This window comes from Antechinus flavipes, chromosome 5 (genome assembly GCF_016432865.1).
Source record: "Antechinus flavipes isolate AdamAnt ecotype Samford, QLD, Australia chromosome 5, AdamAnt_v2, whole genome shotgun sequence".
Lineage (NCBI taxonomy): Eukaryota > Metazoa > Chordata > Mammalia > Dasyuromorphia > Dasyuridae > Antechinus > Antechinus flavipes.
In genome coordinates, this window is record NC_067402.1 from 62393746 (window position 1) to 62421280 (window position 27535).

General features: G+C 33.6%; 1 protein-coding gene across 1 annotated transcript in view; it reads left to right on the forward strand.

Annotated features, from left to right (window-relative positions):
- MYO3A (myosin IIIA) overlaps nt 1-27535 on the forward strand; it is a 216293-nt gene that overhangs the window by 96539 nt on the left and 92219 nt on the right. The window contains exons 10-17 of the mRNA XM_052001420.1: nt 5747-5863; nt 6646-6750; nt 7098-7181; nt 8436-8638; nt 15299-15397; nt 15487-15601; nt 19767-19893; nt 23634-23844. Coding sequence (XP_051857380.1) covers nt 5747-5863; nt 6646-6750; nt 7098-7181; nt 8436-8638; nt 15299-15397; nt 15487-15601; nt 19767-19893; nt 23634-23844 — 1061 coding nt within the window. The remainder of the gene's footprint in view (nt 1-5746; nt 5864-6645; nt 6751-7097; nt 7182-8435; nt 8639-15298; nt 15398-15486; nt 15602-19766; nt 19894-23633; nt 23845-27535) is intronic.

The following is a 27535-nucleotide window of genomic DNA, read 5'->3' on the forward strand; positions in this document are numbered from 1 at the left end:
TCAGTAGCTCTCTGAAGGCTTTTGACACAAAGTTATTTTTGCTTAGAAATAAACTAAGTTAACTTTAATATTCTGTAAACAGAAATTGGCATTTGATTCATTCAACTTTCATTTTTAAAAGCTTTATTTTTAAAAAGCTACTGTTCTTTTACAAATGACTTCATTTGCAATATCAAACATATTGAAATCAAGGCTTTTTCCACATAACTTACCGACATTTTAAAATCCTGTAGACTAAATTTTCCAAATAATGTATATTATTCCCCAAAGAGGGCAGGAGGAAGTTTGGCATCAAGTATGCCTCCAGCATTGCATGTTTGAAGAGAAGCAAGTGATAAATTGATCAGTTAGATACTCAGGTATTCAGAGATGGAATGATTCCTATTTAGTTCAATCATTGTGAACATGAGAGACAATCAGGCACAAGTGAAAGGGAGTGGGCCTCAAAGCCAGGAAGATTGGGTTCAGGTTTTACCAGACACATAACAAATTTAGTGTGATTCTAAACAAATCCTTTAATTTCTTGTCACTCATGGAGCTTTTTAAGACTATGTTTCACAGAAAGTTCAAACCTCCATTGGTAGACTTTTTCTCATCAATTCTCTAAATCAGTGAAATCACAGATTTAGTCCCTATCTCCCTTTTATTCAGAGAGATAAAACCTTTTGGCCCACAACCTCACCACTAAATTATCAACAGAGTACATTAAATGCATATGCCTTTAATCCATAAATAAAATACAGTATGGAAGAACTATGGGATACAAAATAAGATTCAATATGATTTTGATGAGAAAATGAAGATTTTATCTTTTTCAAACATGATCAAGAGGAGAATGCTTCCTTAAAATTATGTTTTATTCCCATGTTGTATTTTATATTAAGTGTTTACTTTTAGAAATATGGTATATAAATATAGTTAAATACTACTGTGCTAATAGAAAAGGTAGGGAAAGGCCATTTCAAAGAAACCTGGAAGCACTTATTTGAACTGATGTAAACTGAAAGGAGCAAAACTCAAGGAACAATTTATACTTTAACCTTATTATCGTAAAACAAACAATTCTGGAAGTCTTAATTTATATATGTTAAATTTAATGATTAATCATGATTCCAGATGACTGATGCTACTCACCTAAGTTCAGAAAAATGATAAACTATCATTTTTATCTATCTTAAACTATCTTATCTTATCTAGATATGATTCTTATCTAGAATAAGAAACACATTTTTGGATATGACCCATGTGGTCATTTATTTGGTATTTATTCTGGAATTTGTTTAACTTGTTCTGTCTGTTCTTTCAATAGATGGGGGAATTGAGAGGGAGAAAAAATGAATGCTTGATGGGAGGGGATATAGATAGATAATATATATATATATATATATATATATATATATATAGAGAGAGAGAGAGAGAGAGAGAGAGATAGAGAGAGAGAGAGAGAGAGAGAAGAGAGAGAGAGAGAGAGAGAGAGAGAGAGAGAGAGAGAGAGAGAGAGAGAGAGAGATGAATGGATCTATGCCAGATGCTAGAACCTGCTTCTTTTAGGTACTTAAAGAATAGTATTTTAAGTATTTTAGAATATTTCAAATATTTATGGATCTATTTCATTTTCTGAGTTTAGTACAAACAAATTTTAAATTTTGGCCTTACACTGACACTCTTTAGTCACTGTGAATGTTTGTTGAGTCATTTCAGAAATATCCTATTCTTCATGTCCCCATTTGAGGTTTGTCTTGGAAAAGTGAAAATTGGAGTTGTTTATCATTTCCTTCTCTAGCTCATTTTACAGATGAGGAAACTGAGGCAAACAGGGTTAATTGACTTGTCCAGGGTTACAAAGCTAGAAAGTATCTGAGGTTAGGTTTGAATCAAGATTCACCTGACTCCGGGACTGGTGTTCTATGTACTGTGCCATCTAGTTGCCCCTAACTATGAAGTTTAGCACTGTGAGAAGTGTATTTTGTCATTTTGTGGTCTTAAATCATAAAGGGGAAAGTTTAGACTGAACAGCTTCTTATTAGTGGGCAGATCAAAATGAAAATTAAAATCGAGTATTTCATTAATTTATTTCATACATCAATAACAAATTGACTCTAGATTTCATCTTTGTTTTTGAAAAAGGCAAATAATTAAACTATCACTCAATGATTTTTTACAAGAGAACACCCAAAAAATTAGCCCTGGCTTTTAAACTATATGATTTGTCTTTTAGAGTGACAGTTTTTCAAAATGCTGTCATTGTTCAATTGAATTCACAAGGGATCTGATCATAAAATTAAAATTTTTCTTGTTTTGAGGTAAGAAATTCTAGGAGATTTACAGCAGTAAGAAATGAGAATTACATATGTTGGAGCTCACTAAATGTTGAGGGGTTTTTTCTTGCTTGAGTAAGTTTTACAGCATTTGAATCTTTTTTGGGGGGTGGCTGGTCCTGAAAGCCAACCCAAATTTTTCTATTTTGCTTCTAAATAACATAACTAGGTTTTTAAATAAAGCAAGGAAATTAAAAAATTAGTCTGAATTTTATAAGACATATATAATATAATCATATGTATATTATCAGATGCAATTTCAAGTGTGATATGTGGGAAATTTATCCCTAAATTGTATAAAGTGGTAGAAAGAGCATTGAATTTTTAGGACTTAGTTTGATTTTCTGACATTGATACTGACTATGTGACCCTGAACAAATCATTTTACCTCTCAACCTCAGTTTGCCATGTGTAAAATGGAAATATATAAGTTTTTTGTGAGCCAAATAACTTTGTAAATCAATATTAGGAGCAATTACTTCAAAATGTTTTTGTGAGGATCCATTGAGATAACAGGTTAGGGGTTTTGTAAAGTACTATTAAATGCCAATTTTCTTTATTTCTTTGTTTTATAACTGAACTACCTTTCTATGACAAGGAGGTAAGCTTTGATTCCTTTTTTTAGATTTATTTATTTTTAATAAACATTGTTTTATGAATCATGTTGGAAGAGAAAAATCAGAACAAAAGGGAAAACATGGGAGAAAAAAAGAAAAAAAGATATGAACATAGCATGTGTTGATTTACATTCAATCTGCATAATTCTTGCAAATAGCATTTTCTGTCCAAATTCTATTGGAATTGCTTTGGATCACTGAACAACTGAGAAGAACCACGTCTTTCATAATTGATCATTGCACATTCTTGTTATTATTCTGTACATTGTATTCCTGGTTCTGCTAGCTTTGCTCAGTATCATTTCATGTAAATCTTTCCAGACCTTTCTAAAATCAACTTGTTCATCAATTTTTATAGAATAAGAATATTCCATTATCTTCATATACCATAACTTATTCAGCCATTCCCCCAAATTATGGGCATCTATTCATTTTCCAATTCTTTGTTACCGCAAAAAGAAATGCTACAACCATTTCTGCATATGTGAATTATTTTCCCTCCTTTATGATTTCCTTGGAAAACAGACCAATAATGGCTCTGCTGGGTCAAAGCTATTTGCTTTGCAAATGCACAGTTTGATAGCCTTTTAGGCATAGTTTCAGGTTGCTCTCCTGAATGGTTAGATCTGCCAACAATGCATTAGTGTCCCCATTTTCCCACATCTCCTCCAATATTTATCCCATTATCTTTTTCTGTCACCTTAGTTAACCTGAGAGGTATGGGATGGTATCTTAAAGTTGTTTTCATTTGCATTTCTCTAATCAATAGTGATTTAGAGCATTTTTTCATATGATTATAGATGGCTTTAATTTCATCATCTGAAAATTATCTGTTCAAATCCTTTAACCATTTATCAATTGGAGAATAACTTATATTCTTGTAAATTTGACACAGTTCTTATATGTTTTAGAAATGAGATATTTATTAGAAACACTGGCTGGGAAGATTTTTGTCCCAGCTTTGATACTTCCCTCTTAATCATGTTTCTGTTGCTTTTGTTTGTGCAAAAACTTTTTAATTTAATGTAATCAAAATTGTCCATTTGACTTTTCATGATGTTCTCTAGTTCTTCTTTGGTCAAACTCTTCCCTTCTCCAAAAATCTTATGGGTAAATTATCCCTTGTGACCATTTATTCTTAAACCAAATTCTGGAAGAACCTGTCAAGTTGGCAAGCTGAGGAATTCTATGCCCATTTATGGACCAGCCTAGATAAATTTGGAGAGGCTTATCAGCATCAGAAAGGGTACTAAATGTTTAGGGATTATTCACTCAATGAAATAAGTAAGAATTCCAAAAATATTTAAATAAGTGAAGAAAGGTGCCAGTAGATATAGGTACCACTTGTAAATTTCCTTTAACAGGAAGGGTTAGATCCCTAAACTTCAGGCCATGAGAAGGCTCAGGGATTTCAGATGAATCCTGGCTCACTATACCCATGTTTTATTTAACAAAACAGTCTTTCTTGGCCATGGTTGCTCTACCAGGCTTGAACAGTGAAATGAGAACTACCAGTGAGCAAAAGAAATTCAGGGAGTAAAAGACTAAAGATGTTGAAAACAAGAAAAGAAAAAAAAATAATCTGTCTTCTTTCCTATCTTTTTACCTTTTCTGTCCCTCTTTTGCTTGTAATCTCTCCTGACCCTTAGGGTCAGGATTGGATGCTATTAGGGAGACTGTATAGGACCAGAAGAGTTTCCCAATCATCTTGTTGATGAACATACAACCTAGAAGAGGTGAAAGCAGGAAGATAATCACTTTACCTTGAACCTCCTTTGAAGAACAAAAATGTGACATAGGCCAAGATAAATTTTGTTTGGCATGTTATGTTGCTATTATTATCTATTTTCCATTGGCACAGATCATTTGCATTACATTTAATCTGGGAGCATTTCTCTATTCTTGAGGAATTCTATGCACATAATTTGACTGTGTAAATAGCTGTACATTATTGTTAATTGGATATAAAAAATCCACTGTGCCCTAAATTTAACTTAATAGCCCTCAGAGTTTAGAACAATAGGCTTTAAATATACCACAAGGATAATACATACTTCTGTAAGTATTTCCTCTCTTGCCATTTTGCTTCTAGCCACTGTCCATTCCTCAAATCTTTTATAAGGAATAAACAAACAAAAAAAAAAAAAAACCTCTTTCTGCTTTTCAACTTTATTTCATGTAAGAAATGAGTTTTCATAAATGCTGATCTCTGACCCTTATTTAATATTGATTTTATGTGATTTGTCAAGGATAAAAAGCTTATTTAATAAGTTTTTACTCGTGGATTTCTAAATTAAATGATAAACTGAACTATAGGCTCATATAACATGAAGTGATTGGAACCAAACCAAGTTCTAAATACCTCTAAAAGCCACCTTCCTTTCTCTCTTCTATTCTTCCTCTTAACCTTACACCATTTCCCTCTGGCTTTTAGTAGATGAAGTTTTATAGTTGTTCCCATTCCTTTTTTCTATAATATACTATAGGTTCAATATCAGTACTTTCAGTTGGAAAATAGCATCTGGCCACCATTTTTATGGCACATCTTTGCTTTTAAAATCAAGACAAATAGCTTCAGCTAGGTCTGTGATTATGAAGAATACTTATAGTCATATCACTATTATGTCTGCAACTGAGTATATATGTGTGTGAAGTGCCATTTTTCCTCTTTCTGATCCTTATCTCTGATTCAAAATAATATGCTTGTTATAAATCAGAATTAAGTAGATAGGAAATTCATTTCTTTAATTCTTTAATTTCACTCAATCAGAAGAAACAAAAAGACAAAAACACCATTTTTTGCCTTTACAGAAAACAGTGTCAGAGCAGCTCCAAAAGTGCTATTCCTGGGATCAGATCTACATCTATGTGGGAGATATACTCATTGCAATTAACCCATTTCAGAATTTGGATCTTTATTCTACAAAGGTATGAAAACAATGGCTTGCATTCTCTCATTTATATCAAATGTATTTTACCCTTTTTGTTGAGCACAAAGGTCTGAATCTTTGATTTTATCAATATAGTATAGGTACTGTACTATATAACATATAGTACAGTCCTAATAGAAAAACTCTCTCCACCATGACAGATTATAAACTATTTGTAGCTTAAGTTTTAAATGATCACCTGGAACTCTAAAAGATTAGAGGATTTATTTCAGTTCAAGCAGTTAATATGTATCAGAGGCAGGATTGCCAAGAAAGAGCCAAGTCTTTCTTGCTTCAGGAAGGGATTGTGCGCTATTCTACTATGCAACACTGTCTTTAGAAAAACTGCATGTGGTCATTTCACTCAGCTCATAGAGAAAAAAAATCATTATTAATTAAACTCCTTATTTAAGATATTAGATTTCTGTAGAGCCAGCCTGAAAGACAAGAAAACCTGAGTCTAAATTCCAACTCTAACACATATAAGTTGTGTGTCCTGGGGCCAAATCGCTTAACACATCGGTATTCTAAACAATTCAGTAAAGTTATCAAAAAAAAAAAAAATGTCAAGCTACGTTGGTAGAAGGAGTCTCCATGTCAGGTGTACCACGTACTAACGAAATCATAGATCCCTGTTATGCATATGATAACCCCGGTTTTGATTTTGTTCTTAAATTTCAGGATATATTTGTGAATAATTCAGGAGATCTATTTTTAAAAAATATATAACCCACAAGCTGCAGATGCATTCTGATTTGTCAAGTCTTCTTTTCTCTCCAGCATTCAAAACTCTACATTGGAGCAAAGCGAACCGCCAACCCTCCCCACATCTTTGCAGTGGCAGACTTAGGCTATCAGTCTATGGTAACATATAATTCAGATCAGGTAAGGTTCTTCTCATATGACTTGGTATTAATGCCATATTTTTCAGCACCAGAGTATTGGAGGTCCGGATTCAAATGTAGCCTCAGAAACTTACTAGCTGTGTGATCCCAGGCAAATCTATTAACTTGTTTGCCTCAGTTTCCTCAACTGCAAAATGGGGATAATGATAGCATCTACCTGCCAGGATTGTTATAAGGATCAAATGAGATCTTTGTAAAGTGTTTAGCATGTAGTAATCTCTATTTAAATGTTAGCTTTTTTTTTTTATTTCTCAGAGTGTCATTGAACACAGAACAAAAAACTTCAACTGTTCTCTTTTCTTTTTTCTTTTTTAAAAACCATTGCAGTGTATTGTCATTTCTGGAGAAAGTGGGGCTGGAAAAACTGAAAGTGCCCATCTCTTAGTGCAGCAGCTAACTATTCTTGGAAAGGTAAGCTCACACACACACACACACACACACACACACACACATATAGTAGAAATAAGGATTAAACATGTGATTTCACTTGCATATGAAACTGCCAGGTAAGAGAAATGTTTCTACTAATACTGACCTGCTCCTTCTCTGAAACTTACTGGGTGATTTAGTTTCTTGGGAGATTGTATGACTTGCCCAGAGTCCCACCGCCGGGTATTCCAGAGGCAGACTTTGAGCCAGGTATCTCCCTGTTTTGAGGTCAGCCATCTATCGACTGCGCCATCAGCCTGAGCTATGTATGAGCAGTACAAGGAGATAGAGCGTTAGATGGAGAAGTGGGAGAGGGGGCCCCCGAAGGCAGTCAAACTCCCCCCAATCATTGGAAGTCTTTAAGCAAAGGCTAGATGATCACCTGGGGGAGGAAGAGGATAATGTATAACAGGGCTTATTGTTTGGGCAATAGATTTTTCTTGAACCCCTCTTTCAACTTTTTGTTTCTATGATTCTAAAAGGTAGGTATAACAAGTATTATTTCACCTTTATACAAGGCAGAAGCATCTGGAGGGGTCAAATACCTTGGCTGAGATCACATCGCTAGTTATCTGATAGAGGACAATGAATAAAGGATGCTGAGTTTCCACTTGTCAGATATGCTACGTGCTAGTAGTGATTGTTTTGTGGGTGTCGACTGACTGCATAGCCCCTTCCAAATCCAAAATTCTGTCGAGGTCAAGATCTGAACACATATTCTGATGGACAGCTAGGTGGTACAATGAATAAAAGGCTGGCCCTGGAGTCAGGAAGGCCTGCGTCCAAACCCCAATTTGAACACTTGCTAGTTGTATGACTCTGGGCAAATCACTTAACCCAGTCTGCCTCAGTTTCCTCACCTGTAAAATGAGCTATTGAAGGAAATGGCAAACCACTCTGGTTTCTTTGCCATGAAAACCCCAAATGGGGTCACAAAGAGCCAGACTAAACTGAAATGAATGACCAACCACAAAATTCTGACTCCAAGTGCAATTTTTTTCCTCATTACATTCCAATGACTCAATATGCATAATATACCATATCTCACCATGTATACATTTTACAACTGACTACATTTAGGTTGAATAATCACCAAGCTGAAGCATGCAATATAAAAATAATGATATTAAAAAGATGGAAATTGATTTAATGTATGTGTATGCTTACATATAGATATGCATGTGTACATATATATTACTAAGATTTCCTTTCTATGTTATACTTTCTTTTATTTAGGCTAATAACAGAACTCTACAGGAAAAGATTCTCCAAGTGAACAATCTGGTGGAAGCCTTTGGCAATGCATGCACTATTATTAATGATAATTCAAGCCGTTTTGGAAAATATTTAGAAATGAATTTCACCTCTGCCGGAGTTGTGATAGGAGCTCAAATTTCAGAATACTTACTTGAAAAGTCCAGAGTTATCCACCAAGCTGTGTAAGTAAAAAACAAGCCCAGGGTTTGAGGAACTGTAACCAAAGGTGTTATTACAGACTTTATGATACAATGGCTTTAAATCCAATCATGATTTCATTAGTGCGGATATTCCTTCTACCAATGTAGATTTCAGTGATAAGCTTACAAATTTGTCTCCCTGCCTCTAAATTCCCACCCCCCACTCTAATCTGTTCACCCCACAGCTTCCAATCTCATATATTACAGGTATGGGTCTAACCAGGTCAACCCTCTGCTCCAGAAGCTTCAATGTCTTCCTACTGCTTCTAGAAACGTAATTATTAAACTTTTTTAGTATTTTGGACCAATATGATGGCCTGAAGTCTATTTACCTTATCAGAATAATGTTTTTACATATGTAGAAAAAGCTATATAGGATTACAAAGAAAGCCATTTATATGGAAAAACTTCTTCACAGTCTGTCTCCAAACTGTTTTTCAGAAGTATCACACATTACTCACCTTCATACATTGTGTTCCAGCTAAGTCGTTTTATTTGCTATTCCCTGAACATAACATTCTATCTCTATGGCTTTGAACAGGCCATCTTCTCTATCAGGGGTGCTCAAACTACAGCCCATGGCCAGATGCGGCAGCTGAGGACAGATGCGGCAGCTGAGGACGATTATCCCCCTCACCCAGGGCTATGAAGTTTCTTTATTTAAAGGCCCACAAAACAAAAGTTTTTGTTTTTACTATAGTCCAGCCCTCCAACGGTCAGTAAACTGGCTCCCTATTTCAAAAGTTTGAGGAGCCCTGACCTATACAAATATACTACCTCTTCATCTTCAACTTGTCACATCCTTTTGCCTCCTTCAAGGTTCAGCCCAACGATGATCTCTGATAAAGGGTCTATCTTGATGCCCATAGTTGCCCATGACTGTCCCCCACTTTAAATAACTTTGATTTTTGTGCATTTATTTATGTATTTGTTTGTTTATTTAATTATTAGGATTCCCACAAACCGGATATAAGCTCTCTTAAGGGCAGGAACTATTTCATACATGTCTTCATATTACAAGCATAGTGCCTGAAGTATAGTAGGTACTTTGTAATGGTTTGCTGAATGAATAAATGACCTCTTTCCATACTTTCTTATTTGATGCCATGGGTCCAATCTTCTTGTTCTTTTAGTACAGAAGTTCTTAACCTGAGATCTGTGAAAGGATTTCAGGGAAGAAATGAATATGGGTAGGAAAAAAATTTACATTTTATTTTTAGTACTCTTTGTTTTGTTTTTTTAAATAATTCTATGTGTCTTATTTTGTGCACTTAAAAGAATCATTCCAAAAAAAGAACCCATAAGTTTCAAGGTTGAGTCTCTGATTTAAGATCTCAAGAGTACCCAGAATATCACACCTGTTAATGCATGGTTGGCCTCCACCTTTTTCCAGTTTTATATTTGGATGAATTTATGCTCTCAGCATTCCAGATTATCCCCCAAATTGTCTGAATTCTAATTTATCCATACATATCATCTTATACAACTTGTCTATATCCTCCTATAAATCATAGAATGACAAAATTACAAATATTCCCTAAGGTTTCTGTACTCTAGTTTTCTTGACATTCAGTGGAATAGAAAGGCTGTCTTTCAACTACTGCCCCTGCATCATTTCCAGTCATGTAATTCTCTGTTGACCTCCTTTGTACTACTGTTCTTACTCAATACATCATTGGTCATTTGCTATAGCCTCCTCACTACCACCATGTTTCTTTTCATTGATCTTTGGGTGATCTCTAATTTTAATTTTTCAGAGACTTGTATTTCTTGATTTGTAGCCATAAAGGACCACAGGAAAAATATCGATGTTTAAAAGATGGACTTCTGTGTCATAGAAAAACTTAGATCATTAAAAATGCTACACATATTGCATAACTCAATCTAGTTTAATATTCCAGTTGGGCCCAATTCATTGTTCATCCTGTTTCTTTCTTTTCTTTTTTTCCTCTTCCCTCTTTCATTTCTTTCTTCTTCTTTTTTTCCTCTTTTTCCTCCTCCTCCTATTCTTCTTCTCATTTCTCTCTCTCTCTCTCTCTCTCTCTCCTCTCTCTCTCTCTCTCTCTCTCTCTCTCATACACACACACACATCACATCACATCACATCACATCACATCACATGACAAATCCCAAAAATGATCAGCAGAGCAGAATTTCAAGAGTGATCAGTGGGGAAAAATCATGAGCCACTCCAATTTATTGGGAAGATAGGGGATAAATTGGTTGCAAAAGCAAATTGACCTTCATGAAAGGAACAAATGAACAACTTTTTAATAATTAGAAATATCCAAAAGCACAATAGGCTACTTCAGGAAGTAGTGAACTCCCTTTCATTGATAGTCTTTAAGCAAAGACTGGAAGACCACTTTCAAGTATGTTTTAGTTAAGATTCCTTTTAAAGTGTAGGTTGGAAAACATACCTTTGAGGTTCCTTCAATCTCTATGAATCTGTTATATTGATTCTGTGATTTGGGATTTGGGACTATATCTTTTTTTTTAAATAACTTTTGATTGATAGAACGCATGCCAGGGTAATTTTTTACAGCATTATCCCTTGCATTCACTTCTGTTGCGATTTTTCCCCTCCCTCCCTCCACCCCTTCCCCCAGATGGCAAGCAGTCCTTTACATGTTGAATGGGTTGCAGTATATCCTAGATACAATATATGTTTGCAGAACCAAACAGTTTTCTTGTTGCACAGGAAGAATTGAATTCAGAAGGTATAAATAACCCGGGAAAAAAAACAAAAATGCAAGCAGTTTATATTCATTTCCCAGTGTTCTTTCTCTGGGTGTAGCTGCTTCTGTCCATCTTTGATCAATTAAGGCTCTCTTTCTCGAAGAGATCCACTTCCATCAGAATACATCCTCAAACAGTATCTTGTTGAGGTATATAATGATCTTCTGGTTCTGCTCATTTCACTCAGCATCAGTTCATGTAAGTCTCGCCAGTCCTCTCTGTATTCATCCTGCTGGTCATTCCTTACAGAACAATAATATTCCATAACAGTCATATACCACAATTTACTCAACCATTCTCCAATTGATGGACATCCTTTCATTTTCCAGCTTCTAGCCACTACAAACAGGGCTGCCACAAACATTTTGGCACATACGGGTCTTTGGGACTATATCTTGTCAAAATTTTGTATCTCCTCCTCTCCTGACATTTTGTACATCATAATAATTAATGTTGGAACATAACAAATGTTGAATTAAATTGAATTTGATATTTAAGCACTGGAAACCAACTAAAATAAAGACACAGAATCTAACTATAATGTTTTTGTTCTTGTTTTCTGTTAAGTTGGATGGATTGGATATGGTAGGTTTATTTTTTATTTTGTTTTTCTAAACAAAATTTCTCTCCTGCCAACTAATTCCCAAACTGTTTTGTTTGTTCTATAAGAAAAACTGTATTCATGTCACTGTATTTATTATGTGGCTGTATTATGTCAAAATGTGACAAGGTAGATCCTTTCAACTCTTTTTTAGGTTAACTTGTTTGTGATTTATCACAGTAACATGTAACATATTCAAATTCAAAATAAAATTGTCTTGTTAAATATGAATGCATTTTTAGAATATAGTTAATCTCTAGCCTCGGGAACCTATATTGTAACCATTCCTAAGGCAAGGGACCTAAAAAATTTTCTAGTTAAACACTTATTTTATAGAGAAAGAAATTGAAGTTCAAGTAGCATGCTCAGAATAATAAGGATAATAAATGACAAAGTATGGAATTGTCTTCTAATATCCAATCAATTTTATCTTTTCTGTATCTTTGAAGTAAAACTCTCCATATATCTTAGGTTTTATTTAGCTGTAATATACTACATCAAATTTATAGAAGACAATTGTAGTAATATTCATAAATATTTTAATTACAAGTAAAATTTTATATAACATCTATACTTTTAAGAAAGCTTACTTTTATTGATATTCTTGTTTTTACATTGTCATTATTTTTAAGCATATCTTCCTTCCCCTACTTATGAAACTCACTTATAACAGATTTTTTAATAATAAAGTGGTTCAACAAAACTAACACATTAATCATGTCTTCCAGTTTATGCATTATTTTGTATCAGTAAATACATATATATGTAATATATGATATATATAGGATCATTTTGAGCTATAGTCCTAGTATAGGTATTACTGGGTCAAAACATATGCAGTTTTATAGGCTTTTGTAAATGGTTTCAAATTGTTCTCCAGGAGGGCTGAACATGTCTAGAGTTACACAAATAATGTATTAGTGTTCATATTTTCCCAACTCCCCTCCAACATTTGTCATTTTTACTTTCTGCTCAGCCAATCTGATGTGTATAATGTATTTCTTAGTTTTAATTTTTATTTCTCTAATTATTAGTGACAGCATTTTTCAAATAGCTATTGATAATCTTGATTTCTTCTTCTTAAAAATACTTGCTAATATTCTTTGATCATTTATATATTGAGGAATACCTTTATCTTTATAAATTTAATTCAGTTATCTGCATATTTGTAGGAAATGAGGCCTTTTCAGAGATTTTTCCCAGATTTCTTTTTTCTTCCTAATTCTGGTTTTGTTAATTTTGTGCAAGACCATTTACAAAATAAACAGAATGAAACAGAATAATATTCAGGGGAAATAAACAAGACAGTAATGATACTACCATGTTAAATTTAGTGTACTTTTAAAAAACACCTTTGTATGGTAAGTTCATAGTTTTATATGTACCCCTTTTTTACCATCCTTTATATGTGGAAATATACATTTTGGTTGATTACTTTTGAATTCAACCCTTTAAAAAAGGTATAAAAAACTTTTTTTCCTAAGAATCGCAGCCATTTTGGAGAGAAGAGCTAAGTTGACAGCAATATCACCCATTCACATGTTAAACTTTAGAGTGAAGAAAATGAATAAACTGCATGTCACCTTTAATTGTTTTAAATAAAATGTCTCACTATCCACTCACCAAAAAAAAAAAAAAAAAAGTCAGAAAGTCTAGGGCAAAACAGGAACAATAATGCTCCTTTGGTATTATAGAAACAAAATTATTGTTCAACAAGTACCATTGAATTTTGAGATATTCTTTTTGGAGATACCTGAAAATTGTATGTGTGAAGAAAACTGAAGTAGGCATTTTTTGAAAGAAATATGGCCATATGCAAAGTGTTACAAGATTAATCTTACTTTTTTACTGGTAAAACATCCTCTAGGACCATATCCTAAGATATGAAAAAAAAGGAAAGTCTTTTGTTAATTACCTATCAAAAATACTCATGATAGTCTTATGTATCATAATGAAGAACTAGAAAACCATCTATATATTTAATGTTCTTGGAATGATTGAATAAATTATAATATATTATTTAAGTGTAACATTTCACTATCAAAGTGTAATTACTTAATACAAAGACATATAAGAAAACTAAGTAGGAAGACCCCCCCAAAAAAGCAAAATAAGTTTATAAGTTTAGTTCAAATCAATAAAGCTTTTATTAAGCATCTACTATATGCAAAGCATTACTTATGTGCTAAAAATATAAAGACAAAGTGACAAATGGTCCTTACCCCAAGTTATTTTACTTTATAGGAGGAGCAATGTAGGACCAATGCAAATAAATAAATGTAAGTTCATTTGAGAGGGGAAAGAGTGCTAACCACCAAATTTTAAAAAAAACCAAAAAACCTCCCTTCAGAGATGGTGAGTCTTAAGGAAAGCTAAGAAATGGCAATGAGGAGAATGCAATCTTTCTACAGACAGCTACACTGGGAATGCTTAGTTTGGGGGATCATGAGATTGGCTAGTTTGGCTGAAGGGAAGTAATGTGAAATATTGCTGAAAAAGAAGGTTGAGGTATCCAGTTGTGGCTGCAGAGAACCATGAGGAAATTATGCCTTTCCTTCTTGTCAGAGACATGCTAGATTGTGAGTTCAGAAGGATACAAGAAAGCATGGCAAAATTTATTTGTTTTGCTTGCTGATTTATTTGCTATAGGGGATTATTATATTGATGACAGGGGTAGAGAGGAAGAATTATTGATAAATGCCCGTGATACAAAAAAGGAACACATTAAAAATTAAGGAAGGGGAGAGGGAAGGAAAGAAGGAAAAAGGAAAGAAAGAAGGAAGGAAGGAGGGAAGGAAGGAAAGAAAGAAGGAGGGAGGGAAGGAAGGAAGGAAGGAGGGAGGAGAGGAAGGAAGTAAGGAGGGAGGAAAGGAAGGAAGGAAGGAAGGAGAGAGGAAAAGAAGGAAGGAGGGAGAAAAGGAAGGAAGGAAGGAGAGAGGGAGTGAGAGAGGAAAGGAAGGAGGGAAGGGGAATTTTAAAGCTAAGCTGAGGAATTTATATTTTATCCCAGAGGTAACAAGAAGCAACTACAAATCTTCTAAGAAGACAGATTTTTTTTTAAGAGATCAGAACTGGGCACCAAATTCATGGCTTTTAGTAAGATTTTAATGGTAATTTTATTTGTTTTTCTTTAGGTTATTCTTAAAGGTTATTTTTCCAAATAGTATTTTCTAGTGTACCACTAGTACCAAGATCCATGAGAAAAAGCTGGCACTGACATTTTAAAACAAATATGGAGTACACGTTTAGCAAGCAGTAACTAACCTTACCACTTTGCTAACATCTCTCTTTTACTATTTCAGTGGAGAGAAAAATTTCCATATTTTTTATTACATCTATGCGGGTTTGGCTGAAAAGAAAAAACTGGCCCATTACAAATTGTCTGAAAATAAACCTCCAAGGTAACATAGAAAACTGCTCTTTGGGACATGAAATAATTTTGTTTTGCAGTGAGTTTTAGTCATAATCTTTCACTCATACATTTTTTCAGGTACCTCCAAAATGAACATCTCAGAATGCAGCAGGACTTGTTGAACAATGGTTTTCATAATTCCCAATTTGAATTAATTGAGCAATGCTTCAAAGTGATCGGTTTCACAATGGAGGTGAGTGTCAAAGAAATTCAGGCCTCTCTTTTGAACAGGAGTAAACACATTTATAGCATGAGCATTGTTATGATGGTGACTTATCATAAGCATTTAATAAATACTTATTGATCAATAATGACAGTTAAATCACATGGTTATAGATTTGATCTATAATTTTGTTCATTTACTTCAGATTTCTTTTATTCATTTTCTATTTCTGAATGATTGCTTCTTAATTTCATTATTTTCATACATTACCCAAGGTTGTGTGGGAGAACAAAATTATTCACTGCCTTATATTTTGGACTTATAGATAGGTACATGGCCTTCTCCAGATCATTGGTGAAGAATTGAATTTTAACTTCCTTTTCCTGAGTGATATCCTTGAAGCCATAAGGGATTAATTAATATATGTCCTCATAAACATTTAATTTATGAGACTTAATTTAATCCTCTTATGTGTCTGGATATATAAAAATAGTTTAGGTTTACAAAAATTTATGCCTTTCCATAAATTTAGAAAGTTTTATTAGCTGGGCATACTGTAAACAGTCATTATTAAGATTGTACCAAAAAGTTATTCAAAATGTGTGTAGTAAAGATATTGATCCTATTCATTTAAAAGTTGGTAGATTTTTAAAATTATTTTCTAATAATGTTAGTCTGTCTTATTTATCTAATCAAAGTTTCTCAGAATCTGCCTCAGCATAGATGAAGCAGTACAATTTAACTCAAAGAAAACTGAATTTAAAGTCAGAAGACCTATCTTTTAATTTCCAGCTTTAAAAAACTGTGTGACCCTGGGCAAGTTATTTGATTTTTCCAGGCTTCACTTTCCATATCTGCAAAATGGCTATTAGAGTATTTTATCTGCTTCATTGGAGTATTATGAGGAAAGAACTTTGTCAACTGTAAAATATTGCATAAATTGGAGTTATGATTACATTAAAATTATGCTAAATAGATTCTTTTGCAGTCTTTAAATTTTGACCTGCACTTTTTTGTTTTATTTTCAAGAGGATAATCTAAAGGGTTCAAATCATAAGTTGATCCCTTATCCTTATTTCCATCCCTTTCCTGGTTCCCTATGTATCAGCCAAATAAAATGGTTTTAACTTCCTCTAGTTAATTTAGTACATGCATGGAGCCTTACTATTTTATTTCTGTATTCTTTGTTTCTACATTTTGGCTAAATAGTTTACTAAAAATTTGACTTCTTGAGATCCTCCAAATATGAGGAATTGCTTTTTTTCACTAGTTTTGATAATAAATAATTATGCTCATTTCACAATGTATATAATTTGGTCAAAGGAATAAGCAAAAATTTAAGTCTCATTGTACTTTCATGTTTCTGGTTGAGCACACTCAGAAAGAATGGAGGAAAAATATAAATCACTCTATAAGTAGCAGAAGTTGGAGAACAGCAGAATCTTTTTGTAATTGTCTAAAAAAAAGTATTTTGTAAATCTTTTTATTTCTAGAAGCTGAATGCAAATAATTCATGATAATATAATCCAAAGATTTGGGGGAAGGGGTTATTTTGTACTATTGTTCTAGATTTTTATTTTTGGTTTCAAAATAACATAATAAATGTGAGTAGACTGTAAGCTCCCCAAAGATAGGACTATTTCCTATTTGTCTTTAACAGTTCTGTATGTTAGACACTCAATAAATGTTTGTATAATTCAATTAGATTATGAAAAAAACATTTGCATTGTGGCTAGATAAGGCCATAAATTTTGTTTTATTTTATTTAATTTTCCATATTTTTTCTTATGATGGCTCAAATTCACATTAAACATATGCAGGAAAAATTTATTTGTATATAAATTATTATATATATTCTACCTGATATAAAAGAAAACACATCCTTTTTTTCCTGGGATTTGTCTACTTTATTAATCAGAATTTATTGATAGAAATATATATTTACAAAAATCATTTTATAAGCTTGCCTACTGGGAGTTAGTCATCCTACAGGTTGCTTTTATATTGAAAATTTCTGCTTGACTTGGTGTAGCTTCAATAAGTCATTTCTATTAACTGCGAGATCTGTGCTAAATTAAATGCTGAAACAGTGGAAATAAAAGAGCCATATGTTGTATATGCTAGTGCTTGAGACAGTATTACATACTGGACAGCACTTTGGTCTTAGAATCAAGAAGTCATAAGTTCAAATCCCATTTCAGATAGTTACTAGCATGCTGTAATAGTGAGCAAGTCCCTCAACACCTCTAAACTTCAGCTTCATCATTTGTAAAATGGAGATAATAATAGCTTTTCTATTTACTGCAGAGGGTTATTGTGAGAGTTAGAGGAGATGATACATGCAAAGTATTTTTTACTTTGTCATATTTTAGTATTATTGGCTATATATATCATCTATGTGAGAACCTCCTCCCCTAAATTAGACCATAGTCCCCATATAACTTACTACTGTATATGTGAGAATTGCCTTAGTCCATAATGTAATTTGTAATAATGGCTGTAGGCAAGAGAGATATTATTTACCAGAAGAAGGAACCAGAACTTTAGAATCCTGTGGGTTGTATAGCAAGAAACAAGAACCAGCGATATAAGGAGCAGAGAGACTAGAAAATAGAAAGATGGATGTCTTCATGAAAAGATGAAATCTGGATTATTTCTGAGCTTTTCTGAGGCATGAAGAACTGAACTCCAAGATTTTGATGTCATGAGATTTGTTCTACTGCTCAAAAACTAGAGTCCACACACTGTGCTCAAGATAGTGAATGATGAGAATTCTATGGAGGAAAGAGAATCCCAGAATTGGAGTAGAGATCAGTCTAGCACTATGGAACTACAGGGACCTCCCAGCTGACTAGGACAGCCACTCTGAAAAAAGACAGAAGGAAAGTTGTTTTGTGAACTCTTCTGCTCACATTCAAGGTGAAGAGTTTTCCCACCCACCCTTGCTTAAATTGTCATTTGGATCTTTCCCCCAAAAAATCTACCACCACAAGAGATATAGGTTATATACATTTGACATGGAGTGGGGATAAGATAAGAATAGACAAGAATGACTTGATTGTATGATTATTTTCATTGGTTTTATCCTCTTTTTAATCAATCAATAAACATTTATTAAGTGCCTTTCATATGCCAAGCACTTTGCTAACTGCTAGGACTACAATTTCTAATATTAACAAGCTAATTTTTCTCTTTTTTTAGTTCTGAACTTAACAAATAAAAATACAGAAATATATAATACAGTTATCAAAAAAATCAGAAAAAAGAAAACATATAAAAACAAAATGTGTATTTCTTTATAGGAAGTAGAACAGAAAAAAGCCTTTTATCTTAAACCATAAATCTCTATTGTGTACAACTAAATTTAAGATATTACTTTCAAAGATATAGTTGTTTCATTCTGAATTGCCTTCTATTACCTTCTGGGAATTTTCAAGGTATTTCAATTATTTACTTTTATTTCTTTTTTTCTCTTTTTTCAACACTACCATTAATTCCTCTTTCTCTCATCAAATCATCTTTTTAATAAAAGAGAAAAAAACATAATCTTTGTTAAAAAAAAAAAAAAAAGAATCTTAGCCAAGCAACATAAATCCACACAGTTGCCATATTCCAAAATTTGGATTTCTTTCTCTATCTTGGGTTCATTGCTTCTCTGTCAAAAGGTGGATAGCATATTTCATTTTTCCTCTAAAATCATGGCTGGCTATTGCATCTTTTTCAATGACCATTGCATTTATCAGAGTTCTTAAGTGTTTCAGAACTGCAAAGGAGTAGGGCTTCAATGGAGAATTATTAGAAAATATTAATAGAATCTGTTTCAATGTTTTCTTGACTTGACTATACCAGAATGTCATATTAAGAGTATCACACAGAATGGGAGAGAGAAGAGAGAGAGAGAGGAGAGAGAGAGAAAGAAATACATTGTGGTGTGAGATATAAATTAGGGGAAATCAGAAAGAATGTACTGCAGCTAGCAAGTGCTAGCACATGAACTGAGCTTTGAAAAAAAATTAGTGATTCCAACAACTTGAGAAGGAGAAAGCATGGGAGACAGCTTGATAGTATGCCTTCCCTGATAGTGTGCTTCCCATTTCTTTCCCAATGATTACTCTTCCTATCATCATTCCCTTCCTAAAATAGAGACATGAATGAGATTGATGAACATCAATACCTCTGTCCTTTTTTCTCCTAGGAACTTGGAAGTGTATACAGCATCCTAGCTGCAATTTTAAACATGGGTAATATTGAATTTTTTTCTGTGGCAACTGAGCACCAAATTGACAAAAGCAACATTGCCAACCCAGCAGCTCTTGAGAACTGTGAGTTTATTACCTTCCATTCACGATTACATTTTTCTTTTCTGCATCTCAGTGTAGCATTTGTGTCAACTGATGGTAATTTTTTAAAAATGTATTTACATATGGAAACCTTAAAACAATAGTCAGGTTCAATCATACATAAATAAAAACAAAAAATATCCATTTTTAGAAAACAGATTCTTATTTTCTCTACTATCTAATTATCATATATAATTCTGATAAGGAATTATTTCTATCTCGTGAGTATACTTGTGAGAGAAGCAATTTGGGCATAATGCTAACAATTCAGAGTTGGTGTACCTGAATTGGAATCCTGGCTTAACTAATGACTCTCCTTGTGACCTTTGACAAGTCATTACATTTCTGTGAGCCTCAGCTTCCTTATCTGGAAAAGGAAATGACCAACCACTCCAGTATCTTTACTAAGAAAACCTCAAATGTGGTCTCAGTGTCAGACAGGATTGAAACGACTCAACAACAACAACAGCAACTTTCTTTTAAGTAAAAATTCATTTGGACAAAGTTTTCTCTAAGAATACTTCTAGTTCTAAATCCTCTATTTTATTTCATCCCAGAATAAGTGTGTTGGAAAGGACCTCAATAGCCATCTACCATGAAATTGAACATTTCAACCCAAAGGTCATACTATGTAAGAGTCAGCATTTGTAAAACAGGTTTAGTCTCTAGGTCATAAATCAGAATATTATAAATTCATTTGAAAGGAATGATCATTGAGTCTAAAGTTCTTAAGCTACTGTCAAAGGATGGATTTCAGAGGGTATGTGAACTTTTTATGCCCACCAATCTTTAAATTTTAGCATTTCCTTATATTATGAATATCAACAAGAAAATATCATTGTGATAAGGGGTGCCATTAGGGTTCACAAAACTTCTAAAGGGATCCCTGACACGAAAAAGCTTATGTAGTCTACCCCTTTATTGTACAGATAAGGAATCAGGTTCTGGGAAGTTGTAACTTGTTCAAGATTTGAGAAGCATTAAGTAGAACCCTTGACTTCAAATCTATTTAACTTTCCACAACTCTATACTGAGTTAATTAATTTTGTGAAAAAAAGGTAGAAAGAAAGAAAGGAAGGAAGGAAGGAAGGAAGGAAGGAAGGAAGGAAGGAAGGAAGGAAGGAAGGAAGGAAGGAAGGAAGGAAGGAAGGAAGGAAGGAAGAAAAGAATTACAGAGCTAAAACTTGGATCAAGGGAAGAAAACAACTTAACTTGTTGGATTATGCTTATATTTCCTACCCAAAAGAAAGGGGGAGAAAAATGTATGTCTAAATTTACCCAGGAACTCTCTCCCACTACAATACAAACCAAGTTTGCATATTTACCTCAAATCCAAACATCCTGACGTTATGAAAGTCAAGAAAGTCTTTTCCCAGAAGAATTCATCTGTCAGGATATCACCTTTAGGGAGGTGATTGTCCAGAGCTATTTTTTCCCATAACATTATTCTTAGGTTACCCAGAAATTCCAGGACCCTATCAGACTAGAACTAAGGTGGCTCTACGGTTAGTATACAGTAACAAAAACATACATAAAAGTTTCATAAGCAATCCTCTACAAATGACTCTAAAAACCCTAAAGGACTTCTGAGCCACCAGATATTAGATCTTGCCCAACATGGAGAAGCAAATTAAAAGATATTTCCAATCATATCATACCTTAAGAATTTGGATAAATTGCAAACAGTCAGAGGAATAATGTTCTAAGAGACACGTCCTGGGGTAGATCATACTTGGGTATCATGTACTAAAAGATATGTTCACATTTATAAATCATACCTAGATAGATAATGGAAGGAAGGAGAGGAAATATATTCTAATAATCAATAACAATGTTGATATAGTTAAATAGCAGCAGGAACCAACAAAAGTTAATAGTCTCTTGCCCCCATGAAAAATGTGTTAATTTAGTATTTTTTAAAAAACACCCAGAAGGGGTTCAACAAACTTAACCAAATAACTATAACCCCTTTGCCTCAAATGCTTAAACTAAAAAATGGTAAAATACTCTAATAATTAATATAAATATTAACTCTACTAATTTGATACTGGTCATAGAAAGATGTTTTGATTATATTCATAGTTTTAAAAATTCCTGTTAGTTTATTGCATTTCATTGTTGTTCATTTCAATTGCCTTGTGACATTGAAATATTTATTTGGGATATAGCAGTTTTTCAGAAAAAGATGATAATTGAAACACATAGCTAGAAAATACTCTGACATTTGAAATATAAATAGCAAGATAATTATGTGTCATGAATTGCTAGGACCACCCACAAAGTATATGTATTTAAAATAATATAAATACATATTTATTTACATATGTATATGTATGTTATATATGTACATATATATACATATATCCCTATCCTCTTTTATACCCTAACTTCCTAGTTAATCTCTGAGGGTTCAGAAATCACAGTAATCTATTGTATTTTATATATATATATATATATATATGTTGGTTTAAAAAAAGCCCAAATACATATTATAAAAATACATATTATAAAATTCCTGTAGATTTTCCCAGTTTGGGTTTTTTTTTTTTATATAAAAAGGAACGCTAAGATGGAAGACACCAACAACATACAGCTGTGTCTCCATGGCAACAAAATAGCTGGTCATTTTTGTCATTTCAGTGAAAAATTCAGTCAGAACTCAGTTGCCTGGCATTGTTCAGAGAAAAGCAGCCATCTGGTCGATCAAATGCTTCACTTCAGGGTTTGTTTTGATTTTGTGTAGATAAATTCCCCATTTGAGCAGTAGAGACCAGACTGTAAGTATAAAATTCACTAAGATGTTTATGAATGGTGAGAGACTAATGACCAACCAAAGTTATGTGTCTACCTTAAAATCATCTCTATCTGGAGGGGATTGAGTGGGAAGTATTCCATAATACACTATCAGATATGATGTATACATTGGATAGTATTGCTGACCTACTTTTGTCCTCTTTTTTTTTTAACAAGGGATAGATTTTGGGGGAGGGAGAAAAAGGGAACACATTTTTTTAAAAAAATGTGATATAAAAGATGAATGAATCAACAAAAACTAGACATTTTTTTAAAAATGGAAATGATCTCTGCACATACTAAGTCTTCATATATTTATATTTCATTGTATTAGATCATATCATGTGCTTAGAGGAAAATAGACTAAAATACTCTATTGCTTTAAGACTGCAAGTCAATAATCTTGAATTCAAATTCTGCCTCAGATATACTATGTAATCATGAAGCCATTTCCCAGAGTTTTTGTTTTTCATCTGTTAAAGGCTTATTATGATTCCTTTTAAGGATTATTATGAGGAAAATGCTATATAAATGTGAGGAGTGATAGTAGTGGTAAGAGGTGGTGGTAGTGATGTTTTTGTGATTGTTGTAATTATTCTTGAGAGTAAAAAGACAAGTAAAAAGACATTCCCCCCATGCTACCCCTATTTCATTCCTGCTCCAGTTTGGATAAAGTAAAAAGAATATTGGCTTTGAAGTAAGAGCACCTAAATTCAAACCCCAGCCCATTTACTAACTAGCTATGTGAATCCCAAAATCTCACTCAGCCTCATTTTCCTTATATGTAAAATGGGGAAATTAGTGCCTGGACTACCAATTTCACAGGGCTATCATGAGGAGAGCACTTTGTCAGCAAAACAGAACTAAATGTATCAACTGTTATTATTATTATCCCCATAACTGGTATTTCTCATCTGTTTGTTTTGCAGCTGCCGCTTTGCTTTTCATTCAGGCAGATGAGCTACAAGAAGCTCTCACCTCCCACTGTGTAGTGACTCGAGGAGAAACAATTATTCGTCCTAATACCATGGAAAAAGCTAATGACGTCAGAGATGCTACTGCAAAGACCCTCTACGGTCGACTCTTCAGTTGGATCGTCAATCGCATTAACAGTTTACTGAAGCATGATGCATCACAAAGGTAAAAGGGATATAGAAAAATTCACCCCACCCACAACTTACATAGAGCTGTGCATGCTCTTTGCTTTTTATTTAGTCACTATGAAACTGAATTTCAGCAGCTGTCTCTAAATAGTCCTTTTTAATTCTCCAATGTAGGTTTCAATAAGTCCACTGCTTACCACAGTCCTTTTTTTCCCCTTAAAACTCTTCATTACCACAATGTTTTGAAAAATCTATAATTTCGCCAGTGATTTTTTTTTCACTCAATGTGCAATTTCACTAGTATAAGGAACTTCCAGTGAGGAACCTTCTTCTTCAAAAACAGATCAATTAATGAAGCATTTGCTAAGTACCTAGTATTTATGAGGCTAAGTGACAGAAAGAAAAAGACCAAAAAAAAAAAAAATACCATCCCATGTTGCCAGGAACTTAAATTTTATTAAGATAAATAGCATTTATATCTGTGCATAAATACTGAGATAGATAGATAGATATAGATAGAAAGATAGATGTACATATGTGTACTTAGATGTATATGTGCATATATGCATATATGATTGTACATATAGAGTTATATACATATTTCATTTATTTATATGTCAATATATAAGTATCTCAGAGTGTCTCAAAAGTCCTAGCATAGTGTTAAACTAGCTTTATGATTTATTGCTTTAAAACTAAACTAAGATTTTTATCCCCCCAAATGTGTATATAAATAAATACAGAATATATTTGTAGACTGAATTCAATGTAAATGCAAAATAGTTATAAAGGGAGGAAATTAATATCTGAAGAAGAATCAGTTAAAGATTTGTGTAGAAGGAGGTATTTAAATTGCATTTTGAAGGAAGAGAGGAATTGTCTCAGGTAGATATGAGTAGAGAACATGTTTCAGGAATGATAGAAAGTCAGTGAAAAGAAATACGGAAGGATGATGCAGCATCATTTGTGTAGAACAGGGAATAGTCAGTTTGAACAAAACTGTATTGGGATGAAGGTAGGGACAGGCAGTAAGAATTCTGAGACCTGAAGAATAGTCTGTAGCCAGGTATGAAAGACCTTAAAAGCCAAAAAGAGGAGAATGCTATTAAATATGTGATTTAAGAAAATTATTTTGTCAGTCATGTGAAGAATAAATAGGAATGAAGAGAGACTTGAGACCAGAGCAACCAATTAGGAAGCCATTACATTAGCCCTGGTGGAACGTAATGAGAGCTTGACCTCAGGTAGTACAGATGGAAGTAGAGAGAAGGGGCAGATTGGAGAGATGTAGCAGAGGTAGAAGTACCAAGTTTGAGCAACTTATTGGACACATAGAGTATGGTAGAATTAGGAACCAAAGGTAACTCTGAGGTGGTAAGCCTTGGGCATGGAAGAATTTTTGATAAAAATAATGACATTTGGAAAAGGGGCAGATTTGGGGGCAAAGATATTGAGTTCTGTTTTGAACATGTTGAATTTGAGATGTCTTTGGAATAAGTCGTTTGAAATGACCAGTGGGCAATTAAAGATACAAAACTGGAGAAAGACTAAAAGCTAAGTATTTAGATATGGGAATTATCTATGTAGAGATGGTTATTAAACTCATACCAGCTCATTAGGTGTCCAATAACCCAATCTAACAAATCTTTATTAAGTGCCTACTATTTGCTGGACACTGGGCTAAGCACTGGAGATACAATTAATAAAAAGGAAGATAGTCCCTGCCTCAGGGACCTTACAAAGTAATAGGAGGAAACAACACACACAAAAAGTGGTAGGAAAGTAGAGGGGACACCAGGGACACTGATGTGGGGGTATCCCATCTAATTTTATGGAAGGGAAGCAGGCAGACAGAAGTAGATGCAAAGTGGAAGGAATTGAAAGTCTAGTTTCGCTCCTTATAAGATAAGGAGTTGGTAGGAGTTGAGTACTCCACCCTCAAGTCCTCTAATTAGAGATCAAAGGAGTTTAGGAGAGGTAATGTCAACAAAGACTTGAGTCAGCAGCCTGGTAGTGATATTAGAAGTAATGAACTTAATTGGGGAGGAACTTTTGTTCTATGGAGATGAAACCAGCCAGAGTAGCAGTGAAGAAAATAGAAAGAGAAGAATGATCCAAGACAGAAACAGATCAACTCAACATCATACCCATTGTACCCAAACAACTTATAGCCCTTTGGGCACTGTACAGGGCATTGAAAAGTTAGTTTCTAGAGAATAAATTGGTAAATCACTTCAATATTTTGGCCAAAAAATCCCCATGAATAGTATTATCCATAAGGTCACAATAAGTTGACTGAAGTACAATCAATATGGCTGGTATTCTATTTCAACTGACTAACTAACTGGGCTGTTCCTCAAGTGACAATTATATGGAGTATGCATTAAAAGCTTTTTCCAGTTCCATAGAACCTACCAGCAATTTCACCGAATGATATTCGCCTACTCAATATAATAAGGTGTCTGAATAGTTCAGAGAAAAATCATTCTATAACAAAATAGCTAAATAATCTTAAAATAATGCATTTAATTAATCCCTCTCAAAATAATCCTTGTTTTGAAACTAAATATCAATATTGTCCAGCTAGGCAGACTGGTTAAGACTGCCACCTAAAATGACCCATTGTCCTTCTCTTATCTCATATTCCCTTTGTCCTTCAACATTGTTATATCCATTCTAATGAATTCGCCACTCTAAGGCTTTCTCCAAATGACTATACTTGATTAGGTAAGAATTAACCTTAAAAGCAAATAATACAAAGGACATAGTCTACCAACCCATGAATACATTCTAACAGAGGTTCTTGATTTGGGGCTTTTTTAGAGAGTTTTGCTTATGGCACAACATTTTTTGTTTTGAGACATTGTGACATGATATTGTTTATGTTGCCAGTTCTATGGTAGAGTCAGGAGATGTGGGCATGAAATTTCTATTCCATGAGAGCAACATTTTTGTTTAGTTTTTTGACAGAAGTCCTACATATTTTGATGTTAGTCCATGCTAGACATATTTTGTTTATCTTGTAAATACTATGCTTCATCATACTTCTGGGTAAGTAAAATTCATTATAAGCAAAGTTCTTTTTAAAATGTTTTTTCACTGCAGCATCATAGCATCCAAAATGTCACAACACATCTGTTGAAACAGAGTATCCTTTGAGAACAACTGCACTGTTTACAAAGTAACTTTTGAAATACTTTTTTGTTAACTTAAAAAAAGTAATAGGGGTAAATGTATCATTCACATAGAAGTTGGTGCTTATATCTATGGATTTTAACATAATCAAAAATTTACAGCAGGAAGGGATCTTATAGAAAATCTCATGCAGTCCTTACACCTTAATGGATGAAAAACTTGGGCTCCAAAGGGGTCGAATGATTTGCCTATGCTTAAGCTGACATTAAATCATAAATCTGGTAATTAAGCCCAGATCCTCTGATGCCAAATTCAGTATTCTTACTGAACCATCTTGTCATCGCTTAAATAGGTCATGTAGCAGAAACAAGAGGTTTCCACAAGGCAGCAAAAATACTGTGTGTTTGAAATGCTGTGTTGGTGAAACCTTCTTCTCCATGTTTTGTGGAATGAAATTTGCACAGTTTAGAAAAGCAACCATTTATATGTATGTCCCAGTTGTGATTTCTTAAGCCTAATCACAGTACGACATTTGCAAAAGCTTAACTGAGAATTTTCCTGAGATGGGTTGTTTTATATCCTTTGTTGATTAA